This window comes from Corvus cornix, chromosome 2 (assembly GCF_000738735.6).
Source record: "Corvus cornix cornix isolate S_Up_H32 chromosome 2, ASM73873v5, whole genome shotgun sequence".
Lineage (NCBI taxonomy): Eukaryota > Metazoa > Chordata > Aves > Passeriformes > Corvidae > Corvus > Corvus cornix.
This window is the reverse complement of record NC_046333.1, coordinates 3,418,524-3,440,634: the sequence shown is the minus strand read 5'-3', so window position 1 is coordinate 3,440,634 and position 22,111 is coordinate 3,418,524. Positions and strand designations below refer to the sequence as shown.

The following is a 22,111-nucleotide window of genomic DNA, read 5'->3' as shown; positions in this document are numbered from 1 at the left end:
TTCACTCAGCTGTCTCTAGTGTAACCAAATCAGAGTGGTTGGGAGTACACTGGTCTAAATCATCTGTGAAGAAACACCCCTCAGATAAAAAGCTCCTTTTTCCTTCTTGTTCCCAACAGATCTGTTCTTAATTGCCTGTCCTAAACACCAGCATAAGGTTGGCAATCTTCTCCATTTCTAGAAAAATCCAAACCCACCTTCAATTGTGGTGCATAAGCTACAGCCATGCTCAGAAAACTGCACAAACCCCAGCTTATCTGATATGCAGGAAACAGGGCTTTGGCCTTTATTTTGGCTTCTGGTGGTTTTGGGGTCTGAGTGTAATTTGTTTGCTTGGCCAAACACTGGGATCTTTGCTATCAGCCTGAGAACATGGGATGGAGCTGGGTTTTTGGAAAAGTGACATAGTGAGTTGGGCACCCATTAGATCTGCGTTGTGGTGGACATTTCTGAAGAAGTCCAACTGATGTGTGCTTTCTCTACTCACATTTTCTCTCCCCTTTTTCCTTATTACACTTCTGTTATTGCACAATTTAATTTGTCCACAATTCCCTCTACTTGTGCAGAATATTTGTTCTTTTGCTGCTATTCCCTTCTGTTTCCCCACTTGGTGGTCTTTCTATGCACAGGACAAGTCTGTCTCTGCTCTTTTATTCGTGTGTATTCCCCTTAATTGCCTTTAATTTATTTCAGATTTCTTTTTTTCTTTTCTGTCTGAGTGATCGTTTTGTTGAGTTACTGTGGCACCAAGTTCCAAAATATAAAATGACAGGTTGGGTAACATTAATGAAAAGACAAAAGAAGAGTCCCAGGATGAAAATGCAAGTGTGAGGTGACCAACGGGCTCAACACCAAGGTGGTGCCCAACCTGCTACTCTTGAGGTACATTTCATGTTTGTGTTGTTCACATAAAGGTCTGGCTTTCCTGGTGTCCTGTCTCTGGCACAGGCCAGTCAGGGATACCTAGAGGAGACTGCAGAAACCAGGGAAGCATTCTGCAATACTTCCCCAGTCTATTTTCCCACTTTCTGAAAGTTTTCCTTGGAGGGGATCTTTCTCACCTTATCAGTACTGATACAGAGGTGGCTTGGTGATCCAGTTCCTAATTGTAGGAAGAGGTGAGTAAAGAGGGAGTTTCCTGTGGATATGGGTGACTCTCTGGGCAGCTCCATCCTGCAGAGGCCAATTTGGGACCCATGGAAACTCTTTCAAACTATTCCCAGAGCTTTCTCCAGTTCCCTGAGGTGTGTGATACATGCCCTGCCTGGGTCTTGGGCATCCTCTTGGAAGCACCAGCTGGTCACTGAAGATCTTCAAGTCTCAGATAGTGTTTGCAGTAAATAAAAAGTTCTGCTGGACAGGACACAACTAGAATCAACTGTATTTTATATTAAAATTCTGCTATGTTCCACTGTTTGGCTAAATTTGATTTTTGATTTGTTTGTCACGTGGTCCCTCATTGAAATCCCGCTGTAATTAGAAGAGTAAACCCAGTAATTAATTCGTTTCTGTTTCTTTACTTTTTCCTTTTTCACCGGTACACTCCTGTTGTGTAAGTGTATTATAAAACAAAAAGGAAATAAAATTGGCTATGTGAAAAATGAAGGATATCTGATGCCTAGAAAGAATAAGAACTTGGGTATGACAAGCTGCAGACATCTGGGTTTTTATTTATATCGTTTTCAGCTTTGTCACTGCATCATCTTTTGAAAACCAAATATATTTAAAAAAAACCTTTATTGACTGTCTAATACTATCCAGGTGTGTATTTGATTTTTCCCCTCTTACTGACATATTGTCCAAATGAAAAAGCCTTGAATTTATTTAAGTAGAATTCAGAAGATGTTACCAGTGCATTAAAGAAAGAAGAGAACAAAGAGGAGGCAGAGAAGTAGGCTGATTTTAAATACTTATGCTTCAAGAGTTGTGCCTGGGGAATTAGTTCCTGCCTCTGGAACAGATTTTTCTTGGTTTGAAGTCAGAGCAAGCACCGGGATTTACAGCTGGAGACAGCCCCAGCTGCTGGAGCAGGCAGGGATCTGAGAGCACAGGGGTTAATCTGAGTGTCTGAGCCCCGCGGAGGTAAAACCAGGCACCGAGACCTTTTGCTCCGAGAGGCTCTGGCACTGCCTGGAGGTTCATTTTGTCTGCAAACCCAAGCATGTAATTTCCCTTCTCCCTTGCTCTCCCCTCTGTCTCTGTGTCTGGCCAGTCCTGTGGCTCAGCGGCAGCAGAGTTTCCCTGGTGACAGCCAGGACAGCTGAGCTGACCTTCAACAGGGTGGTGAGAGATGGGCTTTCACTGCAGGACATGGGCTAGGAAGCCCCCAAATTGGCTTTTTTCCTGCCAGTCAGAAGGGGAAGGCTGGGAAACCCCGAGACACCTTTGTGTTTGGAAGAAAAAAAGCGAAGAAATTCTATAAATTTAAAAAAAAAAAAAAAAAATCATCCTCAGCATCCAAATTACATGTATTTAAAGCTTCCATCTTACCACAGTGTTATGGCAGATTTACAGAGAGATTAAAACTGATCCCTCACCAGTGAACACCAGCTCGTGTGAGCTGTGTAAATCCAAGTGTGTCCGTGCAGCCGCCAGGCTTGGCATCCAAACAGCTCCGAGTCCACGGAGCCGGCAGAAGGGACATTTCCACTCTTTTTTTCAAATACAGAAACGGAGCTACTGAAGCCTCTAGAGTGTGGATTTAGTTGTCAGTCTTATTTACTACTTTCAGCTGTTATCTGCTGCCGTTGAAGCTGCGCGTGAATAACTTACCAGCCTGCACGGATAACTTTGCTTTCTGTTTCAGCTCCAGACAGAAATCCCATCAAAGCTTTCATTCCGATCCATGTGCTGAAGGATGACACAGGAGTTCAAGAAATGAGGCTGAAATTCCTGAGGCTCTTCTAAAGATTTTTCCAAGAGTTTTAAAAAGCCTCTTAAAAACGGCGGCAGAGATCGAACGCTGTTAAGGGAGGGGAAAAAAAAAAAAAAGGAAGAAAAAACTTTGGCAGGCAAACAGTGTCTTACATCAATCTAGCAGTCAGCATCTATGTAGATGTTCTTTCCTCCTTTTGTGCAACACCCCTTCCCTCCTACAGACCACCCAAAGCCCTATAAATAATCCAAGGACTGTATTTTTCCTCCAGATTTCTCTTCAGACCTCAAAGGAAAAATATCAGGCAAAGGAAGGGAGAGAGGAAGAAGGGAAAGTGAGGAGGGGAGAGAGAGAGAGAAAGAGGGAAGATGGCTAGTGAATTCAAAAAGAAAATGTTCTGGAGGGCAGTGGTGGCTGAGTTCCTGGCCATGAGCCTTTTTATTTTTATCAGCATTGGCTCAGCTCTGGGCTTCAACTTCCCCGTGGTGGCCAACAAAACATCAACGAGGTCTCAGGACAACGTGAAGGTGTCGCTGGCTTTTGGGTTATCCATCGCTACCATGGCGCAGAGCGTGGGCCACATCAGCGGGGCACACCTGAACCCGGCTGTCACCCTGGGGCTGCTGCTCAGCTGCCAGATCAGCATCTTCAAGGCACTCATGTACATCCTCGCCCAGTGCCTGGGGGCAGTGGTGGCCACAGCCATTCTCTCGGGAGTCACCTCCTCTCTCCCAGGAAACTCCCTGGGGCTTAATGCTGTAAGTAGAAACTTTTAATTCCTCCTTTCTATTGCTATTTTTTTTTTTTTTTTTAGTAGAAATGTAGCACCTGTAATCTACTAAAGATGTGGGTGTGCTGTTGGTGACCTTGGGCAGCTGGCTGTTTATTGTAGCAGAGAATCCAGTCCTGACTGATAACCAGGATGTCACAGGGATGGTCCTTCCTCCCCACCCCTGTTTTGGAGCTTTAGGACGTTCTGGTCGTGATGAGTTTTGCTTATGTTCAGTTTTGTATATCCAAGCTGCTGAAAGGTGGATTTGACACCAGTTTAACACTGGCAGTTTCATGACCTTTCATGGTTCGGAGGGTCTCTAAGGTGCCATGCTGATTAACGTGCATATACCAGTGTTGTTTTGGCTTCTGTGAGTGTGGTTCATTTTCACTACTTAATTAATGGTTTGTGTATCCTGGTGATGGCTGCGATGAAAACCCATGGGAGCAGAGAGAGATGTGTAGCAAGAGAAATCCCATCCCCAAAGGTGTAAGCAGCACCTGTTGCATTAGGCAGAGTGCTCAGATCCTGCCTGACAGAATCCCAGTGGCCCTTTCTGTGCATTTCTGGGCAAAAACTGGACAAATCCTGAATTCTCAGGTGGAAACTGGAGGAAGATGTGAGGCAGCTACAGGTAACTGGGGTGCAGGTTCCAGCTCTCTCCCAGCCACATCATGTTCACATCATGCTGCCTAAAAACTGCCTGGCCACAACTCCTCCTCCTCAAAATGTCATTTTGCTGTTGTTGTTGCAGCATAATAGGAGAAAAAAAAGGATAAATACACTTTTAAACTTGAAACCATCCCACTGTCTGAGGCAGTGCTACAGCCACTAAAGGACACACAGTGCTGTAAATGGAAATTCCTTCTGGTCACTTATTCAACCTGATCTCTTAAGAACAAGTATTTCACGTATTTTCTGTGGCCCCTTTCTTGCAGAATATTCCTGACTGCAGTTTGTGAATTGATCTAATTTGAAATCTCCTGCCCATTTGAAGTCACAAAGGTATTTGGGACATAAAGCTGCAAATGCAACATCTCTACTGAAATAATTTAGGCAAATTAGCAGTATGGTTTTGTATACTGTTACTTGACATTACAGTATTTTCAGAACATGAGTCAGATTTTCAAAACAGAATAAAATCTGATATTAAGGTGATTCCTGGGCAGCTCAGTATCATCCACCCTCGTGGCACTCTGTGAGTTGGCTGCTCACCTCCCTCTCTCCTGGTGCCTGAAGCTATTCCATCCTGCCAGCACTTTGGAAATTTTGATGGCTTGACTCAAAACATTTTGGGGAAGAGGAGCAAATAATTTTATTGACTCCAGAAGGCTCTGGCTGCAAGTGTGATACATGATCTTTTCCTCTGAAACCACTGACAGAGGGAACAGCTCAACCGCATGGGACAGGGTGTCCGCCCAAGTGGTTTCCTCGAGAGGTCCAACTGCCATTAAACACGGGAGGTCTGGTTTTGGTAGCACTTAAGGTTGCTTTTTCCCTTTTGATTCCATAAAATCCTGATGACTGGTTCCTTCCCCTAACCAAAAGCCCTGAAATTGGTCATGTATGAAGGGGGGTGAAGGTCCTTTTGCCCCTCGGTCAGTAGCTCCCCAAGCTACAAAGGCAAAAGCAGGCAGGGTTAAGTCTCCATCATATAAATTTTACAAATCGATCTGCAATTTCTGTGCAGTGGAATAACAGGGAATATAGTTTCTAAAAGCTCTGGTCTCACTGTCTGTCATTGGAAAATATTCAGAATTTTGTTTCTTTTCTCTTTCACATCCAGCTATAAATGTTCTGGCCCGAGGTGCAGTGGGGAGACCCCCCTGGGGACAGGGAGGGCAGCAGCTGTTCTTCTCCCTTGCAAGAAAGAGCTAGAGAGGAAAGGAAAGGCAAGCAAATCCATTCATTTCCCAGTGACAAGCCTGGAGTGCCTGGGGAGGGGAGAGTCGAGGGGGAGCTGGGTCTGAGCCCAAGGCAGGGGGGAGCAGCAGCAGAGGGGTTGTGCTTGTGCAGAGTCGATCTCGATGGGGCACATCCTGAAACCACAGCTCAGCACCAAGGTGCCTCTTTCAGCAAAGAGCTGACAAGGAGAAACCACAGGGTTGCTTTTATGTTATGGTTTTTAACCTGAGGACAAGGAGGGGAGGCTCGGAGCTGGCATCCCTGCCAGCTGTGCTGTCTTCTGGCCCTTCTTGTGGATAACGAGGTATGGATTCCCTGCTAAGAAAAGGAATAGAAAGAAAGAGAGTGCTGCTTGTTTGACAAGGGTGGGAAGAAGGTCTGGATGTGTGGGGCTTTGTCCTCTGTTCTGACCCTGCTGTGCTCTTAGAGAGGTGTCTTTTACAGGAAAATGTGGTGGAGGCAGTGTAATGGAGTGAGTGGCCATCCAGTGTTCCCAGTGGATACTGGGTGGGGTTGCATGCCTGAACTTGGATTTATCCTGCCTGGCTGCAGGTTCTACACTGGGGGACCAAGCTGAGAACCCATTTCCATTGGCTCCTCTCTAACCTGCAGAGAGTGAGAGATGAAGAGAGGCACTTCAACCTCTAGATCTGTTGAGTTGCCCCCAGAGACACCCAGCTCCTCTTTGCCTTGCTGAGGCTCCAGGCTTGGGAGCCTCTGCTAAGTATCCAAAATTCAGTGGGATAAATCCGTGTCTTTCTCGTTGCCCAAAGGGAAAAAAAGAAACACAAGCACATGAGGCACAGCACCCAGCCATGGACAGTAAAAGGCTGAGGAGAAAGAAGGGAGACTGAAAATGCAGGATGCTCCTTTAACATGTTCAGCATTAAGGTCTGGTTTACACTAAGACAAGCAAACCAGTCACACATTAGGATTTTGATCCAAACGTTGCTTAAGTCAACAGATATATTTTTAGTTACTTTGGCTGGTCCTGAGTAAGACATTTTGGACAACACACAGAGATGTATTTAGATTACTGAATCCTTTAAAGACACTTAACTTCCAATGTATTTTAGTAGTGGTGTGGGTTCCAAAATAAAAACTTTGAGAATTGGAGAAGCTGGAAGAAGAGTATGCAGTGTGTTTGCTCTTCTAAAAATTTAAATATTTTTCCTTACATCATCTTGTATCTTTTTTTGGAAGTTGGATTACTACATGTTACAAATTTCCATTAGGTAAAGCCGTAAGAATAGAGAATACCAGATTCAAAATGCACTCATCTGCCAGCAGAGCTGGCTATTGTCTGGTGAAGACAGATCTGGAGCTTGGATAATGGAACAAACTACTCAGCACAGGCAGTTAATGACCAACAAAGAGCTGGAGCAGGAAAGAGGGGTGGGAGGAGGCTTCTGTGCTGTAAGGTAACACATTATTTGCTGTTAAACAATGTTTATCTGGAGAACTTTTACCAAACTTTTAAAAACATGCTGGGAAAATTTCTTTAGCTCAGGTTATTTTATATCTATATCTTTATCTATCTATCTCTCTATCTCTCTCTCTATCTATCTATCTATATAAAATAACCTGAGCTAAAGATAGATATAGATATGTGTAAATAATTAGAATTTTGTGACAAATCCAGACACTGCTTCACAATTTTCATGACTTCATAGTATCTGTATTTTGGCATACTGATGAGAGTGTCAGGAAATATGTCCCCTAAGTCTCGGGGCTATAATTTGGAAACTATTTGAAAACTCTGCCTTCGAGTTCATGATGAAAGATATTATTTTAAAAGTTGTAAGTGGATCAAAAATTGTAGGCAAGAAAAACAGACCTGAAGGTAACGTTGCTCGGGTAGATAAAGGGAAAAGAAAAACAATCAAGAATAACAAATAGGAGGGCTTGGGTTTAGAAAACACCCAGTGGACTGATAAATGTTGTTTGTGCAACTAAAGAGCTTTCTGGAAAAGCCAGAAGAGATCTGTGGTCAGTGGATTCGGAGGTCATTTTAAGACAGGTGAATATTCACATGGATACTATTCCTGGAGTATGGAAAGTTACTTGTTGCTGGAACACCCTTCGGGTTTCGGCTGTGACGGCTGTGTCTCTGCCACTGCTGCGCTGTGGGGCTTCCCTAATCGGGATCAGCCGTGGCAGAATTGGTGCACACAGGGGGACAATGTCCTTTGGGGATAAACACCCAGTGTCCAGCTCCAGATTTCTCAAGGACAGGGAAAAAGGAGGCCTTCGCTCTCTTTGATTCTTCATACCAGGGCAGTATCTGCTACTTTGAGGCAACTTCCAACCTCTCCAAAATCACACCACAGAACCATAATCATGGGATGGTTTGGGTTGGAAAACACCTTAAAGATCACCCAGTTCCACCCCCCGCCATAGGCAGGGACACCTTCCACAAGACCAGGTTGCTTCAAGCCTCCTCCAACCTGGCCTTGGACACTTCCAGGGATGGGAATGAGTCCTCTTTCCATAGCTACTCCCACTCAGCTGGACTGTGATCCAGCAGCAACAGAGCAACTTGGAACCTCAGTGCTGAAGATTTTAATTTTTTTCCTTCACTGCCTACATGTCCCCAGCTCCAGCCTTATTCTGCTACTTGGGGAAGATGAACAATCTCTTGCCTCAAGGAGAGTGGAGTATAGAATATGATAAGATATATGGATCCTTATCTTCTGCAGATGATCTTATCTCTAGACCATCAGTGCTGGTGAATTTTCTCCCAACAAATTTCCAGTATGCACTTCCAGTGCAAACATAATGTTGCACCAGCACTGGGAATTCCCTTTCATGTAGTTGAGACCTGTCACACCTTTTAATGGTGTTCGTGGGTCAGCACTGAAGTTTTTATCCTGATATTCCCCTTTGGATGTTTCCCATCCTTTAGAAACTTATCTCAGAGGGGATTCCCGATGGGAGTCACCACCCTCCCCACATTTGGTCCACACCAGTGGTCTTCTCACCATGGGGAGCAGGACTTGCCTGGTTACCCTGGATGAGTCAGTGTTTGCCTTGTGATTTCCTTGTCTCCTCGTGCCCGTGCCCTATGAGCCCGTTCTCCAACCTCCAATTAAACAAAGCCGGCTTGAGTTGGAAGAACATCCAAAATAAACTGAGAGCTTGACAGTGTGAGGGGACAATTGAGTAAGTGATGCTGCTTTTCCTCTGAGTCACTGTGGAAAATTGCAGTTCCAGAGGTGCTGCTGGATGGACAAGACATGCAGCTGAGTTCCTGACCTTTAGGGCTTATTGAAAAATCCTTGGATGCCTTTTCTTTCTTTCAATGCAGATTATATACTGTGCCTTTCTCAAGTCTAGGACAGTGAGGAGCTTCATTCTTCCTGTCTCTGCCCTTTACCCTGCCTATTTTTGATCCAGTTTAGGCTTCTCCAGCCAATCTTGCCTCTGCTGGGACATCTGTGGGCTTGAGCACTCGAACTTTCACAAGGGATCAGAAGCTGCTGCATTTTGAAAATGAGCAAAATGGTTCCGGTACATGACATTAATCTGGGATTTTTATTTCTTAACAAAGACTGTCACAACAATAGCTCATTGTTCACTGTCAGCTTTTGCAGCAGAGGGCTTTTAAAGCTTGCCAGCATTGTATTGAGAGGCCCCAGGCAGGGCAGGTGGGACACAGGAAAGGCACCTGCTCAAAACTGGCCACGGTCTTGGCCTGTTTCTAATGAGTTCACACAGTGACAGCAGAAACATCTGGGCTGAGACATAAACCTGATGGTTATCACCCATCCCCCAGAGAATTTGGGGCTGTGGCTTTAATCCTTATCTCAGATCTCAGAGCTTATTAGCTGATTTCCATTTCTACAAAGATTTGCTTAGCGCCTCTCTGATAATAGAGCCGTATCCCGGGATTTCAGCAGGGAGCACGGAGGGATGCAGCAGCAAGGCCATTTCTGGCACAAGGAGAGGCCCTTGGTGCTCATCCTCCTGCAGTCCAGTCCTTTTGTGCTAGAACAGAGGAGATCAGAGTGGGTTTTGTGCCAGTGGATCCAACGATGACTATCTGGAAAATGCTCTGCAGGCCTCAAACTAAAGGTTCTCTTCATTTATTTCTACTTAGAAATGGTAGAAATTCCTGAAAGGGGTGCACAGGGGGGTTTAAAACAATGAGTTGCCATACATCTAAAACCACTATTAATTTGGTAGATTAGGTAATACTGCAATGCAAGTGGAATCATGTTGGGATTTTCAGAGAATGATTTTTTTCTCTTCTGTCAAACTAAGCAGGATTAAGTACTAATTATAAGTAAAATTCATTTTGCCACCACCCTTCCTGAGTTGTGAATAAATAGTTAAAATTGGTTTCCTTTCCTTAGCACTGGATGACCTATACCAAATATATTTAGTTTTTTGGTGTGTATGTGTGTGTACACCCCCAAACACACTCACACATCAGAGACAGATGGACAGAAAGAGTCTTCAGATGAGATAAGCCCAAATTTCAATTTTTAATTTAAATTAATTGGAAAGCTTTAAAAAATGTCTATTAGTAGGTGTTGGTTCCAAACCAAGATCTGGCATGGGAAGAACCACAGCCTGAGAACAAATGGTAATTTTCACAACAAGAGAATGAATATTGTGGATCAATTCTGGTTAAATCTGTGAAATTGTAAGAAAAAAAACATGTAAATTTTTTGTAGCAGGGCTCACAGGTTTTACCAGATAATGTGAACCTTTAGGGAGTCAAGAATACATTTCTTTAATAAGAGAATCCTAAAAAATACCACTATTTGGGTTGTACAGATATTTTTAAGAGAAGCATTTTTAAAGCAAGGATAGCAAAGCACATCACAGGTACTAAAGGAAGAAAAGACAGCCCTTGAAAAATTTCCTGTTTGTCTCCAAAGGAAATTGCCTGTTTTCTTTAGGGCAGTAGTACATTTTTGCTTATTTGTCCATTCTCCAGCTTAATCAAGAGAATTCAACAACAGAGAGGTCTTTACCTGGTACCACAATTGTCTCCTGGAGGTTTTCCTGGCCTGGCTGGGAGCATTTTGCAGCCCTGGGTATTTTTTAATGTGTAACCTGATGGGAAAGTGCTGATTTTCCTGGCATCCAGAGCCGGCGCTGGCGTTTGACTGCTGCAGCTTCATTGAAGCTGAGGAGATCTGAGGCTGAGGCACAACAACAACCTGTTAAATCAAATATACAGGGCCTGACAGGCATCCTGCAGGAAACTATAAACAGCAGGAGGGCGAAAACATGGCCTAAGAGCTCTGCAAGGCATAACTCATAGACTAGAAAGGAGTAAAGAAATCGTCTGTGTGCTTCCCTGGACGAGTCCCGTGCATCCCCTCTCTAGGAACCACTGGGAGGTGTCCCTAAAACTAAACTTTTCCAGGATCTCGGCACTAATTCTGTGCCAAGTGGAGTCAATGAATGCTTTCAGAGCAGGACTGTGGCACGTTTCCTTCCACATATACACACACAACTCCTCCTGAAGGCACTGGTGACTCTATTTGGAATGGGTAAGGTCAGGTTTGGCCCCTTTTCCTTCCTTTGTTAGGACTTCTTGCTTGATGAACAAGGTGGAGAAATGAAGGAGCTGGAATTGTTCCCCCAATTCCTGAAATGCATTGCACAGGCTCAGAGCTGGTTTTTAACTCCATGGAAATGCCAAGTCTTCAATGCTGTGCACAAGACTGACTGTATGAACTGACTCAGACTCTGAAAGTCTGAAAACTCCATAGTTTTTTCTAGAAATAGAAAATGAATATTGTCTGGGTGAAATTGCCAACAACCGTACTGTGAGGTTTGTGCAAATCCAGTTGTTATTCCAGTAACAACATAGAAAGGAAGATCCTATTAGGCTCAAATTTCAGATATTCCCAAAATTCCCCACTGAAACACTATCTCCTACTGGGCTGGTAATACAGGAGATAATAAACAGCTCTGTGGTATAAATGAGTGCTTCAACTGTTACAGAAAATTAACTATTTGCTTGGGTTTGGCTGGGCAAAGAAAAAAAATACAGAACCTCACAATTCCTCATCCTCTGAATAGAAGTTGTTTGTTTCTAAGCAGCAATATTTAACCAAAAAAAAAAAAAAATTCCCCAAAGCAACTTTCCCAGAGGCACATCAAAAAGTAAAAGTGTAAATAAAAGAATTGTCTGTCTCTGACCAGCTGTGCTAAATACAAGTCCTGTAGAGGAACTGAGTTTTACTGCCTGTCTTCGTCTGACATACAAATTTTATGTGTTCTAGTTTAACACAATAATCATTCTCTCTTTCTCTCCATGGCACTGTGACATAAAACCCTGGATAATTTCTCCTCAGCCTGCAGAGAGGGTGGGAGGAGAGAGCTTAGCCTTGTTCCTGGAGGGTGTCTGCTGTCCAAAGAACGGAAAATATGATTTCTGCTTTGGGAATTGAATGAGTCCCCTTTAGAGCTCTTAAGGTTGTATTTATAGGAAGGATAATCTAGCAGAGGACAATATGTTTTGTCCCCAGGTTCTGCTGAATGCTTCCATTGTTGATGTAGGATACGATCCAAAGCTAATTCATAAGCAGCTTCTGAGTGCTCCTGTCGTATAATTTTAAGTGAAACTTTTTAGATCTTTTCCTGTCTCTCCTTACTAAAGAAATGAGACTTTTGTACTCCCTGAATCCCTAGCACTCAAATAATGGGTATAGAAACATCCATTGCAGAGTGATACCGTTAAATAGCAAGGCTAGAAGTGACTAACTGTAGTTAAACAGCTGGGGACGAAGTCTCTGAATCAACTCTGACTATCAGTCAAGGGAAGGTTTATAGCTATGGAGATGTGGCATAGACTTCAAGGAGAATAAAGATATGTTATCAATAGGGAAGTCATCAAGTTCTTTTCATGACCAAGTTGGAGATGGAAGAGTGAGAAAAGTCAAACAAAATGACAGGCAAGGCAGTGGGATGTGGTTTGGAGGGGAGTAGGGAGATGAATTTCTGAGATTACGTTTGTAGAATATCCCATTAAAGAACTTTGCCAGCTAAACACTTAAATGATAGCTAGTTGGCATGAAGAGGAATGATTAATATTTCACGAGAGGGGATGAAGAAGAGACAATGAACCATCTAAACTATTGTGAAGAGTTTTCCTTCTTCAGTAAAAGAAGGAAAGTCAAAGAAGGGAAATTTTAAGCTATAAGAAGAAAATGCTGTAAAACAGCAAGAATTTACTTGAATAAAATGCTAATTTTAAGAAAAATGCCTGCCATGGCAGAGAAAAGGTAATAATTTAGGTAGAATGGTCAGGATATGCAAGGAAGAGAAGTCCCAGCCATTAAAAGTGCTGTGGCTTAAATTTTCTCCTCAAAACCACACCAGCCAGCAGGGCTTGCACTGGTGTTTCGTAAGAATGGGGAAAGCTGACATTCCCCTGCTAGAAAACAGACTTCTGCAATTCCAGAGGCCTCTCTTTTTTCTGGAACAATGAGAAGCTAATCCCTGTTCTATTAAAGGAAGCTGGGCCCTGGAAGCCCCAATCCAGAGCTAAGGGTTTGTTGGATGAGATGGAGCTCAGCACCACGTGGTGAAACCACCTTGCACAACAAAGTGTCTTATCCATGTAACGGGAAACAGGTTTGAACTTGATATACTTTCACTCGTAATGAGAAAAATATGAAGCTTCTAGAGAAGTACACAGTGGGGTTTACCTTGGGCCAGTTTAATTTCCTGTCCCCATTTCTCATCTGAAGGCGGACAACTCATAAATATCCTGTCCCAAAAAAAAAGTATAATTAAAAAAAAAAATCAAAAGGAAAGAAAACGTACCATTAATTTTCCCAAATTATTGCTGTGGGAGTCAGTCAGCTAAACATGGCAGTTAAGGGCATTTCTGGGAAACAAATTCCTTAGTTCCCATGTCCTGTCTGATGTTATGGAGAGCTGGAAGCGATATGGCCACTGCCCATTTCCTAAGACAAAAACAGGTGGTCCTCTCTACTAATTGCTCTCATGTTCATGTCTAGATAATGCTTTTTGAGGTTTAACACTCCTCATTCAAATGTCTCGTGAGTCACTGTGCCTTTAGTGCTTCCTTAGGTTCCATTCAGCTGCATCTCAGGAGTTTTCTGGATAAGATGTGATTTCTGTACATTTACTGAATCCCAGTTGATTTTTATTCCATGACTTTGTTCAGATTCACAGTGAACTGGGGGGAAAATATTAATCATGGGATTGTGAAGGTTGAAAATGGTGGAATTCAGCTCACAGAAGGCTAGACCTCCCTTGGGGTGTCTACATGTAGGCTTCTGCTTCTTGTCTGGGAGTTGTGATAGTCGAAGGGGAATTACTCACTTCAAGCTAATGCAGCCAAGATTGATTCAGCTGATCAGATAAATGTGTCCACAGATAGCTCTCACATCTTGCCAGTGATTCAGCCCATTTCTTGTGTCTGTTTCTGGTGCTTCTTCTGTCAAAACACTGACTTAGAAATGAAGTTTAGTGAAATTATTCTTGTGAACAAAAAAGGAAAAGAAGTCTGTGCAGACTCTCTTGGAGATGAATATGGGCTTGTGTGTTTCATTTAGTCCCTTAGAGTATGTTTGGCTCCTCAAAGCACTGAATCCTCTCAAGTCTCCCAAGTCTGAAGCATGAAAAGCTCAGGGAGTGACTCTGATGTTCTCTGCCCTCTGACATTTTTTCTGTTACCTTAATGAGGATTATTGGACTGACATGAGAAGATGTCAAAGATTTCTGAGCAGATACATCAAGAGCAATGCAGTTTCAGCCCACATACCCTGTGACAACTGGTAAGAGGTACCAGTGCAGGGAAAAAAGGCATTGCAGTGTGGGTATAGGTTACTGGAAAGGGCCCCCTTCAACCCAACACTGCAGTAGAGGTGGCTGTGTCTTGTTTCAAGGCATTATTCTGTTTATTTAGGAACCAGAGATATTGGTCACCTTGAGTTCTGGATATTCTCAGTAGCAGAATGCCAGATGTTAAGACCAGCTGTTGATTTTCAGTCAGGTCTCTAATGAGTGGTAGTGCTTCCTGCTAGATTCAGGTTAAGCTTTAGACAACCCTGAAGCTTCTGGAGCCTGGTATTCTACAAAATATTCAACAAAAGCTTTCCTTAAGAAACCCGAATCGCATACAGAAAATACTATAAGGAAAGGACAACAAACTCATGTTGGTTGTGTCTCCCTGCTTCTGTCAAGAGCTTAAACCATTAGATTCAAAAGGTGTAAAATGTTCTCTGGGTAACACTTGCTAATCCTCTCTGAATAAGGATTACATGAGTATAAATATGCATGTATACATGTACATTTTAACTTGACACAAGGGAATGTACCTTCCTACTCCCTTTCTAAGGCTTTTTCTGGAGTGTGGCTGGGATGGTGAACACTGGGTGTTATTCTGTGTGTACCATGGATGACCCAGGCTGCTGCTGCAGTGATAATTTAGCTCTGATAAGGAGGCAAATAAATACTCTGTTATCCTGCACTTACACACTGCAGATCCAAAGGCCACAGCAAGGCAGGACGTCCAAGGTTTGCCTGGGTTTGTCCCATTTTGGAACACGGCCCAGAGTCCTTGCTCTCACCGTGGAATCTTAATGTTCCTGGCAGGCTGCGTAAAATTACCCAGCTAGAGGAAAGCAAAAGGTTTCCTATGATATTTCCAGGTTTTCTTTGATTCCACACAGCCCATCAATAAGTGTTGATTAGCAGGGAGAATGATCTCAAGTCACGTCAGCTGTAGGATGTGTTTTTCCTGGAGGGAAAGGAAGAATATGACTTCCGCCCCTTGAAGATAAGGATTATCACAGGTTTTTAAAGAATAATTTTGTTCTTATTGTCTTTTGCCTTTTTGTAGAAGCCCTTCAAGTGAAGGGAAAGCGTAATGGTTGGCCAGTGTTTAATCTTTTAAAATGTCAAGGCTCTGTCAAATGCTAACATTGATGCGTCAGACCTCAGCTCTGTGTTCTCTGGAGCTGGATTATATAGAAAAGAATTTGGTTTCTTCTTACCTGCTTTTGGGCATGTGCACATCAGTCACTCATTTGCTAAGACACCTAGCTTTTAAGTTTGGCCAGTTGGCCTTCCAAATGTAAGAGGGTTTTCCAGAGAGTGTGTACTTCAGATTCTTAATTTGTTTTTGATATAAAGGAAATGCATCGGAAGCCTAATTTGTTGAGAGCGACAAATCCCACTGTCTCTACAGTGAAAAAAAATGTGTTTATTTTTGAAACTTACAAAAGCAATATAATATTAATTCAGAAATATCAAGCACGAAGATCTGGATCATGCAACTTTCAGTGCATCTCATATGGATGTATTTATTTCAGACTCATACTTCTCACATGTAAGTCCTAATAATGATGAAGGCTCATTAATGGATTTCAGTTTCTACTCTATGGATGCTGAAGGAACCAAAATACCCATCCTTTCAACCAGAATTCCCTTCTATTTGTGGATAAACTGCTTCCAACTCAGAGGATACCACTCCTGCATATTAAAGAACTGGATATAAAAATACATTATTAGTGTTTCAGATAAGCAGGATTTAGAAATCAGATTTATGTCAACTAAAGACTCATGACTTTTTTTCAGTGCTTTGGAATCAGATATCATGCTACTTTGTTACAGAGAAGAAACAAGAAATGTGAATAGCACACGTGGAAAGTGAAATTGTTCAGTTAACCATCGTTATGTTTTAAGGTTATTAAAATATTAGCTTTGGGGAAATTAGGGCATAAACCACAAAATCAGATTAATAGCAGGATTTCCCATAGTTTCATTGTTCTGGACAGGTCAGAATAACATGGAATTATGTTTTTTGCCATGTATGACCCAGCAATTTTTAATGCAGGGGCTCTGACAGATGTGATAACCTACCGATAGCACAAATGAAAAAAAGTTTTGCAGAGTTTGCTCCCTACTCTGAGTCACATTCTCAGTTCTTTGGCTTGTGGCCAAGCTCATGTTTCATCCCATCCATGGAAGTGAGTTATTTCTACTTAACGTCAAGTTATTCAGCTCAGTAACAGACTTGCCTTGACTTAACGGAGACATCACTGAATACAGCAATCAAAAGCAGAACCCAAAACTTTTATAACATCAAATGGTTTAGCTCCATGGTTTCTTGCTAGGCACAAGTTTTTAGCAGTACTCCTGAAATATGACAGCATTTCTGCTCTGTAATGTCCATTTATGTGAATCACCATGGTTTCAATATGTTCTACAGCATTTACAAGAAACTCTGCTGATGTCATGACTAATAATACCATTGGAATATTTACGTCTGACAGTTTGAGTTTTTCTAGATAATCTACTTTACTTCAGTAAGAAATCGAAGCACTCCTCCCATCAGCCCCTTGGGATTCCTTAACTGGGGCTTTTTTTTTTATGTACCTCAAAGAAGTCGAATGAGATTTAGTTTTAAGACACCAAAAAGTAGTTTACCTGTGAGTTAGGTGTCTAAGCTCCTTGTAGTCAAATGAGATCTTTTAAAAAAAACCAAAACAGCTTTCAAATGATCACCTACATTTCATCCTGTGAATGGATGTCATCTCCACTGACTACATCCATTATCTGTGCAAATTAGAGACACAATGCCTAAATATTGTGTACCTAGAGATGTTTTAGGTACTTTTGGTCTTCTTTCACATCTACCAGTCCCACATGAACTCTGTGGACATGTCAGGATATTTCATGTGGCATTAGAGGCATTTTTTCAGGCAATTAATTCACAGTATAAGCGGAATATTACTATCTTAATATTAATGTGGAAACAATGAGTGACTGTCCTAAGGCACCACAGTTCACTTCTGGAAAAGTAAACTCTGCTGAAGGCAACTCTCTGGCTCATTTGTTTCTCACACGTAGATCAATTACACTCTCATTGTGTCCAGTGACTGAGTGTTCACTTTGGATCACCAAAAAAAGCTGCTTATGCCTAGGCTTGAGTAGAGCAGGGAGTTTTTCAAAGCTAATTTTTATTCAATTTTTTTCTCTTTCTTCCTATTTTTTCCCCCGTTAAGCAAAAGGAACCCCAGGGGGGAAATAGATGTGCAGGTCTATGTTTTTCTATTGAGGAAATAGACTGCAGAACTTCGTTACACTGGTCGAAGTCAGGTAGAAATATGAAGTGACATTTTCCTTCTTGTCTCCATGCAGCTTTCAGAGGGAATCAATGCAGGCCAAGGGCTGGGTATTGAAATCATTGCCACCTTCCAGCTGGTGCTGTGTGTTCTGGCCACCACAGACCGGAGAAGGAACGACGTCTCGGGATCGGCACCTTTGGCCATTGGTCTCTCCGTTGCCTTGGGACATCTTCTTGCTGTAAGTTTTAGCCCTCACAGTTTGTATCTGCCATGCCCCAACTCGGGGTGGGCCAGTGAAAGCAGGGAGATGATGGGGAAGCTTCATCAGTGCCTCACCTCTGGTCCTCTTTCCACCTCCTAGATTGACTACACCGGCTGTGGAATTAACCCAGCCAGATCTTTCGGCTCAGCGCTCATCGCCAACAACTTTGAAAATCACTGGGTAAGTTGAGTAAATTTGTTTAGCTTACAAGAGGCTCTGAATACACATAACCTACAAGATCAGAAACGTTTGAACACTTATCATTCGGGTCAAGTCAGTGAGTTGGTGTTTCCATTTCATTTAACAGAGAATATTCTCCTTTCAGTCCTGACCAGCCTCAGGCAAACAGAAAGTCCTCAGGCTCATGCAGTCTCTGTGCTCAAAGTAATACAGCAGATTTTCTTTGGTTATTCCCCTTTATATTTCTTTATTTCAAACATTTTAGAAGTTTAATCCTTATTACACAGAATCCTGTATTGTGAATTTATTATTTAATTTAAGTTTGTGAAGTGCTACTGCTTAATCTGGCAAAACCCAACTTAGAAAGATTCTTAAGCAGGTTTATAAACTGAAATGGATCATCCAATATTTAAGAGCTAATAAAATGTTCAGTGTCTTAAAGCTGAGTGTCTGCTTATGTGTTTGCAAGGATAAGGGCTCTGGAAACACTATAAATTTTAGATTATTCCCTGTATTTAAATGTGGTTAAAATGAGGAACTTCACAAAAATTTACTTATTTCACCAAAGCTCAATAAATGCTGAAATAAAAGTTGTAATTGAGCATGTGTTCTTGAATATGTATAAAATGAGGCTTGTTCCAGCTCTCCTACTCTCAATTTTGGCAGCCAGTTGCATAGGCACAGGTGGAAATTTAATGGTAATACAATGGGGTTGTGAAAATTTTGGATATGGATTCCATTTTAATTTAAAGAGTAAAACAAAAACGGAGGACACTGGGGAAATTTTGGCAGTATCTCCCACTTGAACGTTATTATTAGGCCACAAAGGGGACATAACTAAGTGAGGAGCTGGTGTTTTCAGAATTTAACAGGAAAATTATTATCCTTTGTAGAGACAGAAGAAGATAGAGGTAATAATTTGTGTTAAACTACTGATATTGCTGAATAAAAGAAAGAGTTTTCAGACTCGGTAGCACTTTGGCCATGCAAAGCCTTCAATATCATCTGTTATTTCTAACAAAATCAATCTGTCTACTAAAACCCTTTTATTACTTCTGCTTCTAAACTTCAATTTTCTTAAGTTGTTAGGCCAGTTCAATTACAGCAATATCACCAGCTAAGTAGCATCTAGTATTAGATGACTATTACTTTCAAATTCACCTTTTACTGGAAGTTAACTGAAAAATAGCATCTAATGGCCTGTTGTTTTAGAAATTATGCTCCCCTGCCCACTCTATCTGGAGTAGCAGAGATGTTTTAGCCGTAAAAGACTGATTTTAAACATCACAACTTGGCAACATAGTCACAGTTATTCACCTCTGGGTCTATCACCAATTCATGGTGAGAAATTCCTGGTTTTATGCCATGTGGTTAAGAAAACATTCAGGTGGATAGGCTGTAAATTTCATGGTGTGAATCCTCAGAGGATCTTCAAATGCCAGAAATACTTGATGCAATTACTTGGACCTGTATTTCAGATCTTCTGGGTTGGCCCAATCATTGGAGGAGCAAGTGCTGCCCTGATTTACGACTTCATCCTGGCACCCAGAACCAGTGACCTCACCGACCGCATGAAGGTGTGGACCAGTGGCCAAGTAGAAGAGTATGACCTGGAAGGGGATGATATGAACTCCCGGGTTGAAATGAAGCCAAAATAAAGAAGGGCATGGAGAGTGAAAAAAAAAAAAAGGCAAAAAAAAAAGCAGCACATTGGTTTCCGAAGATTTTATCAGTGTTATAGACTCTTTGCAAACCAGCAAGCAGTACCTTTTTTTTTTAATTCAATACAGTTTTCCTTTTTTTTTTTTTTTGCCCCCATATCTTCATAACATTTTTTATATCTGGGGTTTTTCAATTACAGAGTCTTCAGGTCAAGAAGTCGTGACCTAAATAAATTGGGCTGAAGTTTAACCCCTCTCTTGCTACCACCCAATTTTGAGGTGTATTTAGTGGGGGGGGTTCTCCAACCACATCACTCAGTAATGATAAGTAGTTCAAAAGAGCAGTCTGTTTCCTGAAAGAATAGAGGACAGAGAACCATCTGTACCAATAACGGGGGGCCTTACACCTGAGAAAACAGTATTTATACAAAAATGCAAGGCTGGAATCTAATGCCAGCAACAAACGGGGAAAAAACCAATCTCAAATCAGTGTCCAAAAGCTCCTTTTGGAAGAAAAGGCTATTAAAAATTAGTTGTTACATAGAATTAACCATCATTTCCTAAATGATTGATCATCTTTGAGAAAGAGGGCCAGAAAAGCAGGGTAAGAATTTCCAGAGTCACAGGATCTTTCAGAATTTCTAGTGTTTCATTCTCCCTCAACCTGCATCCAGCTGATGGTGAGGGGAGAATACACGTGACAAAAGATATATAGATATATTAATTCCTGGGAAGTAATAGCTAGAAGTCAAATTGGAGAGTAGTAATAACAATGACAACAAGAACAACGTGGTGCCAATGTGTAAACAGGATCTGATTGTTCCCGTGGCTACTCTGCTTTTGTATACCTTTTGTAATTTATCTGTGTGATTTAAAGGCAAACAAGGAGCAAAGAAGTCCCCTTTCTCTCTGACCCCATTCTAATTGCCAGCACTGTGGCATTCAGGGACCACAAATAGATGTACACACAGTATATTTTCTAATGAGGGACAAATACATACATACCTGGAAGTCCATTTTGGGGGTGGTTGCTTTGTTTTTATATATATATATATATATATAAATGTTTATATATATGTTTTATACAGAAAGCCTAGTATACTGTTTTGTAAGAAAATAAGAGCATAAAGACACGTGGAAAGAATTGGAGCAGTACTTAGAGAAATAAATGACACTGGAAACGAGAAAGAAATTTAACACTCTAAACGACGTGGAAGATTATTTTCTGTTTTCATTTGTGTGTGTGTGTGCTACTTATGATTTCCTGAGTAACCCAAAGCATTACCTGGTCTTACCTACTAACTATAGAATATAGTCAAAGCAGATCCATGCTGATATACTTGTTCTGCACTAAACAGTTTTCCATAAGAAATGAGGCCCAGAAGAACTGACAGAAAATCAGCACATTCCAGCATTCAGAAAAACCCCCCAGAGGTAATGGGATGGATTCTCCTCTCTGAGAGACAGTGTGGGGCTGGGAGTTGAGGTAGGATTGGCATAGGAATCTGTATGGGTTGGATCATTTCATCAAATTGAGCAGATGTACAATGAAAAAAAGGAATAAAAAGGAAAATCACCAGCAAAATAAAACAGAATATATTTTATCTTTCTTGTCTACATTTGGTGTGCTATCCCGTGTATTGCCTATGTACATAGAGCATGATTGGATTTTGGGGTGGTTTAAAAATAAACAAAATCAGTTGTGCTAACATACGAACTGTTCATGATTCTTCATTTTTAATTTGCCATGTAATGCAATTTAATTTTCTGCACCATTCTTCATGTGCCCACCTGTAAGACTGAGCCAATTTCTGCTTTTCCACTCTCCACTTGATGCTGCCATTTAGGGAAAGGAATGTTCTTTTTTATGGCAGGCAAAGCAGGCCCTCACCTGCAAGTGAACTCTTCCAAATTATACTTAGAAATGAAGCAGAGTACCAGGACCTTGGGACCACTTTCTAGAATATCTTTCCAACTTTACCTGCTGTTTTCCCACTGCCTCCATTGACTCCAAATTAACCCTTTTTGCCTTAAAGAGTCTCTGAGCCAGAGCAGTTGCAGAACTCACCCACAGTAAATAGTTTGTTTTGATAAGCTTGAGGTAACTTAAGAGTTAGTGGTGCAGAAAATGTGAGATTTACAATTTTTTCCTTAGTCTACACTTTGCAAAGAGCTTGGCTTATTTTTTTATGCTTTGAAGTCCAAAACTGTGAAGACAAACAACACTGTCTTTCCATTTGGTGTGTAATAGGACTGTGCTGTGTTGGCTGCTTTAGCTTATGAGCACTAAAGAATAAATAAAAGATTAAAGAGGTACAATAATTATTTCACTAGTGAAGAAATAAACAAAATTACCCAAATCAAAATAAACAAATAGTGATTTGCTGC

At 41.6% G+C, this 22,111-nt stretch overlaps 1 protein-coding gene across 1 annotated transcript; it reads left to right on the top strand.

The window, feature by feature from the left end:
• Positions 1 to 3,149: 3,149 nt before the first annotated feature.
• On the top strand, positions 3,150 to 21,436 carry AQP1 (aquaporin 1 (Colton blood group)). The gene is made up of 4 exons (XM_010394804.4): positions 3,150 to 3,633; positions 17,694 to 17,858; positions 17,982 to 18,062; positions 19,541 to 21,436. Exons 1-4 carry the CDS (start codon positions 3,244 to 3,246, stop codon positions 19,718 to 19,720), a joined length of 816 nt encoding a protein of 271 aa, XP_010393106.1. The 5' UTR covers positions 3,150 to 3,243; the 3' UTR covers positions 19,721 to 21,436.
• The last annotated feature ends 675 nt before the right edge of the window (positions 21,437 to 22,111 follow it).